General features: G+C 42.0%; 1 protein-coding gene across 4 annotated transcripts in view; it reads right to left on the bottom strand.

Annotated features, from left to right (window-relative positions):
* Positions 1-6,000, bottom strand: part of NEDD4 (NEDD4 E3 ubiquitin protein ligase) — a 149,725-nt gene that overhangs the window by 102,842 nt on the left and 40,883 nt on the right. For all 4 annotated transcript variants that reach the window (XM_083183861.1, XM_083183863.1, XM_083183860.1 and 1 more), the window contains exons 4-5: positions 2,744-2,782; positions 1,338-1,391 (exon numbers count right to left, since the gene is read on the bottom strand). In XM_083183861.1, coding sequence (XP_083039987.1) covers positions 1,338-1,391; positions 2,744-2,782 — 93 coding nt within the window. The remainder of the gene's footprint in view (positions 1-1,337; positions 1,392-2,743; positions 2,783-6,000) is intronic.

Genomic DNA, 6,000 nt, shown 5'->3' with positions numbered 1-6,000 from the left:
CTAGAAAAATAATATAATTTAAATAAACACCAATATGGCATATTTAAGTAGTCAAGAGACAAAAAAATGATATAGGTTTAATACCTAAACCACAACTACAAAATACTTTACTAGAGAATTTTTCCTCCTTTCTAAAAACAGTAAAAGCTTTTTCAGCATGCACACATAAAAACAGCTATTTTAATAAATTCAATTCTACACTTTAATAGAATATCTAATGACTGAATCAAGTGCAGTTCAAGTTAAATAAGAGAATATAATAAGAGCACTGCAGAGTTATGGAAATGCTATAGTAAGTGATAATGCATCTTTCATGCTCCACTCCACTTAAGGCCATGATGCATCACTTAGCTGTGACCACGACATCATAGATTAGATTTAAGGTGCGCACACACGGGCGTATAATCGCCGAGTGACCATATTGCCAGCGATTGGAGTGTGCACTGGCGATAAATCGCCGGGTGGGCGCTCCCGTTTTTAGTCCCCTTATCGCACCAGCTGATTCCCTCTGCGGCTCCCCCGGCAGAGGCTCCCTTTCATCAGCGACCAGATTTGCTGAGCAATATACCGCCCCCATATGTACACAGCTAGAGAGACTTTTTATGACAGAAATGTCACTCACAGGTACCAGACAGTGGAAAACCAATATGGCACACCAGTATAAGGTAACACAATGCATTTTATCCACTTACCGGCTGACTTTTTCAAAGAGAATTAATTTTTAAGGCCACTCTAGTATTATATAAGGACATGGGAAAATACAATTTCACCACTGGCCAAATGAAACCACAAAGGATCAAACATTGCAAAATATATCACAGTCTCAAAATTTAGCAAACATTACAAAACATTATATTTTTGTGATTTTTCACAGATATATATTTTATTATTTTACTGGATATACAAAAACAACAATTTTTTGCAGTGTGTTTTTACTGACAGACATGTAAAACAAAATTCAGACAAAGCAATTACCCGCCATCACTAACCACAGGTTAATGGATACCGCTCTTACTATTGTAATGGAGAAAGCTTTCTAAAAATTTCCCAGTCAACCCAGGGGTTCCCAATCTTTTTTGAATCACGTTACCCCATAGTATCAGAATTATAATCTAAAATGAAGTAGATTGTGTTTATATGTGATCCTTAGGTTCAGCTATGTGGTAAAGGTCAGGATGTGCTTCTGTTTTTACACATTTTTTGATTTGGAGTGACCACAGCTAGTTTTGTCCAGGACAACCAACCCCTGCAATTGTCCCGAGGCACCCCAGGGAGCCACGGCACACAGTTTAAAAACCACTAAGTTAGCCTAACCCCAATGTTCTAAAAATACATACCAAACGGTTTTCATCAAATACTTCAAATAAAAGTCTGTGCTTTTGTGGATACACCTGGAGGTGGGGGAAAAAAGGAGCATAAATAATACATTACATAGCAGGCTAGACAAGCATACAATGTTGTAGGAGAAAGTTTTTGCACCTGTGACTACATTTTTGGGACTCTGGGTGCAGTGAATAGAAGCGAACTCTGGGGGATATGCAATGTGCCGTCGCTATTTCCGACGTGGGAAATAGCGGCGGCTCCCTATTCAATGCCGTCATTAACAACAGCATTGATGTGGGATCACGGCAGAACGGGCCTAACTTCAGAAGCTGTCGGGCCCGTTCTGCCGATAACAGCCGTGGATTGACTTTATCCGCCCCGGAGATCGACAATCCATGGCCACGCCCCCTTTGCACCCATCGGCAGACGGGACATTGAATCCCGTCTGTCATTATGTTATCGATCTGACCGCAAACGGGCCAGGATTACGGCTGTCGGCGAGGATCGACAGCAGTGATCCCAGATTGCATACCCCACCATAACCTCTACTAGGGTCAATGTTGAAAACCCCACATTCGGAAAACTAAGCAAATAGCTTAGTGGACGCCCAACTAACATATAAGTACAAAAATTTGTATTTTATATTTACATTAAAAGGTGGTGTTTATAGCTGCATGTATCTACATGACTGGAATATTTCTATTTGAACTTTTATGGGGTTTTTTACCTATATTCCTGAACGCTTTGCCGATGGAGTTCAGGCTAAGACCTGTACTCTTATGCACCTGCATTTATTCAATATTGTGTAATACAATAGTCTTTTTTACTATTGTATTTTTTTAGCAATTAATACCATCTCCATTTCTCTATGTTAAATGCCTTGTATTTTAATTTATTGCCCCACTGTTTCAATATTTTAAGAGAGTCTCGTTTAATAACATGCTCATGTTCTTATGTTTAGTAAAGTATTACCCTTTTGTCACTTGTTTGGTAACATTCACTGACATAGTAACTTACTAGTATGTGTGCTGGAAGCAAAAGCTTTGAAAGCTAGTTATGTAAATCCATCTGTGTTTGTGCATGTGTGAGCGAGGAAGAGATGTAGTTTCACTCTGCCGCTGTGTTTGTGCATGTGTGAGAAAGATGTAATTTCACTCTCTGACAGCAGATGGCAGTGTTTTATAGATGTGCCTGAATATATATATATATATATATATATATATATTTTTTTTTTTTAATTATTATTATTATTATTATTATTATTATTATTATTTTTAATTTGTAGGATCCTCCCATATGGAATTTTGACTAAACTGTTCATCTTGTTGTAGATAGCCCTCCTTTGCTTTGTAGCAATAAACAAAATCTGTGCGTGTTGCTTTTTATATTTATATTTGCAATATCCAAAATCATTACTTACTCTGAGTAATATTTCCTCGTTCCATTTTGGATTCAAGGTCTGAAACAATAAAGCCAAATATTTTTATATTTATGATTTAATGATATATATATATATATATATACAGGGTGGTATCATATATATTATTTCTAGTAGTTCTCTGCTTCTGGCAAATTGTTAATTTACAATTATACATTGTATTGTTGGTTTTAAAATCAAAGTTAAACATACCTCCCAACATGACCCTCTCCAGGAGGGACACATTAATCTGTTCCTGGACTTCCCTCTTAATGCTTGCCATCACCTGTGTTAAAACACCTTTCTTTACAATTAACCTGTTTAAAACGGGTGATGGTAATCAGTTTAAGAGGGAAGTCCAGGACCAGAGCATTCTGTCCCTCCTGGAGAGGGTCATGTTGGGAGGTATGGTTAAAAATTGAATTTTGCACAGAAAGCTCCACCCCTCCACTTCACCGCTGCCCCAGCTCCGCTCACAGTATGAAAAACATGGCGGATTCCATGCACTAATAAGTCTATCAGCACTGGTACATTATTGCCAGTGCTGCTACCAGACCGCTGTGCAGTCTGTCCCCTCCCCCCCCCCCATCCCATCTGACAGCTAAAACAGAGCCCTCTCAGCTAATTAGAGCTTCTGCATCTCATCCTCACTGTAGGAAACATGCACACGATACTCCACCCCAGTTGGAGGCCGGCCGCTGACACCGCGGCCTGTCTGGCAGCAGAGTCCTGGAGCTTCCGGGCACCAGGACGAGCGCAAGTGGACCTCAGTAAAAGCCAGAGAACCAGCCGTCCCAGCCACATCCCTGCTTGCAAAGCTGTGGCTGGGGGCTAAGAGTTGGGGTATACAAAGGCAGGAAGAAAGGCTGCTTACCTTCCGCACCTCAGGTGTAGCCAGCAGTGTGGATCACAGCAAAGGCCTCTATACACAGGCCCTGATACATCATTCCCTGTCTCTGCAGATAGGTCACCGAGAGACCAGGATCCCTCTTCTATAAGAGGGGAAGGGCTCCTCCTGAGGTATGGCTAAAATGTTGTGTGCTGAGCGATCTTGCTGAAGCGTTCTGAGTGAGCTAGCATCTCCCTGTGTGTAGGCCCCTTAAGATGATCAGTTTTGCTCGGCTACTCAAAATGGCTACAAATTAGCCGAAAGAAAATGGAGGTTTGTGTCTCCCTGAATTTTTATTGTATACTCATGCAGTGTTTTACGGGACATTTCTGATTGGCTGTTATGTAAGGAGAACTATTAAATATCGGCCTTAGATAATGCTCTAAATCTACCTTTTCTCCACAGTCCTAAAAATGAGCTCCTGAATCAAGCCTTACAAAACCCCTTATTTTGGGACACTTACTGTGCTTGGCAAGCCATTAACAAGAAATTCAAACGTAACCCTGACATAATCAACAATATTTCTTTATGGGGTAACCCTGTTTCAGCCTGGCTTGTTGTTCTTATCTGCCATCAAATTCTATGTTTCTACGTAAGATGTTCATATTAAAGTAATTCATCACACCTACTTCTAACACTCTCAGTGCAAACATTTCATAGTGAGAGAAGTAGGGTTTTGACCCAAGTTTAAGGGGAGTATTCAATGTTTGTGTTCTCCATGTGCAGCAAATCCCGTTTAGGATTCACTGCATATTCGCAGGGTTCAGGAGGGCTACAGCATTAGCTGCCAGCCCTCCCTGTCACCCTATTCAATGCAGCAGGGGCTCTCTGCCCCTGCTGGCGAATTTTAACCCCTGCGAGCCGGGGGACGGAGGCAGGCAGGGAGATGTAAGCCCCAGAATTTGTGGGGGAGGGCTCCCAGGGCACAGGCAGCCGAGGCTGCCCCCTGGGAATGCTGGCACAGGACAGGGGTAGGGAGCCACTCCTCTGGTCCTGCACGTAACAAGCCGGGACCAGAGTGAAGTGAATATATGAATATCTAATGAACGGCTCCCAGTCCCCTGCTGGTGAAAGTGTAAAAAATAATAATAATAATTAAATATATATTAATATGCTTCAAGCACATGAATAAAAATAGCATGCCCCTTCACAGAAACCCCTTTATTTTAAAAGATCACTTTCCAGTTCACCTTCAAAAGATGTCGAATGCAAAATGGTGAATCATGGCAAAAATCAGGGAGAAAGCAATTCGCCATCCTAGCATTGAATACACTCTCAGCGAATCCCTGTGAAAACCCCATTGAAATACACCAGTGAATTGCAGCGAGCATTAAACGGAGAACTGGCCGGCATTCACGGTTTGCTTTCGGCGAACAGTAAACATTGAATAGGGTGAATCATATTTTCAGAGAAAAAAATTCACTGCAAGGAGTTAAAACAGCCCGAGTCGCTGTAAAAACGGTGAATCGGGAGCATTGAATACTGGCCTAAGTCTTTATCAGCGACATATTTACATCAATGGTGGGATTGTGGAAAAGTAAAAAAAAATCTTGGTCTAAATTGGTTAACTTCATAAATTCTTCCTCTGGTGCAAAGGTCAATTTAGAGTGACACTATTTCTTTTCTGTTTGCAAATTTCAAGGTGTGGTTAGAGAATGGTTTAGATGTAAAACCGATGCCAACACTCACAGTCCTGGTTACAGTAGCGAAAAAAGTTCGGTACTGCTTTCCTAGCACGGCGCCCGTCTCACTGATTGTATGCCTTACTTAAGGCATACAATCAATACAATTGAAACGATTTTTTAATCGTATGGATCTCATCTTATGCATCTCATGGATCTTATGCATCCATAAGATGCAAGAGATGCATGAGATAAAAAATCGTGAGCCCCCAATAACCATTGTTAAAGCCACCAGCACTATCAACGCCAACCCGAAGCGTGGCGAGCGCAGCGAGCCCGCGAAGGGCGGCGGTACGCGTCCTCCGACCTTTTCATACCCCCACTATACACGTTGGCGTGGAGTTGACTTTATATAGTGTGGCGAGCGCAGCGTGCCCCGCGAGGGGACGCGGACTACTTCACATATATTACGCGTCCGCTCACCACGCGGGCTCGCCACGCTTCGGGTTGGCGTCAATAGTGGGGTGGCGTTAACAATGGGGGGGCCATTTCACCCATGAGGGGGGGGGGGGGGGGTAGCAATTAAAATTGGGGTTTTGGGGGCTTTTTACATTGGAATAAATGTAACATTGGGTCTCAGGGTCCATTTCACATTGATTCCAATGTAAAAATCTCGTTGATCGCGTCGATTGCATCATCTCATGCCGCACAAAACACATAAGATGCATGAGATGCTTGCAATGTAAAAA

The sequence above is a fragment of the Crinia signifera genome, chromosome 4, assembly GCF_055691185.1.
Source record: "Crinia signifera chromosome 4, ASM5569118v1, whole genome shotgun sequence".
Taxonomy (NCBI): Eukaryota; Metazoa; Chordata; class Amphibia; order Anura; family Myobatrachidae; genus Crinia; species Crinia signifera.
The sequence above is the reverse complement of the archived record's forward strand: the minus strand, read 5'-3'. Positions and strand labels throughout refer to the sequence as shown.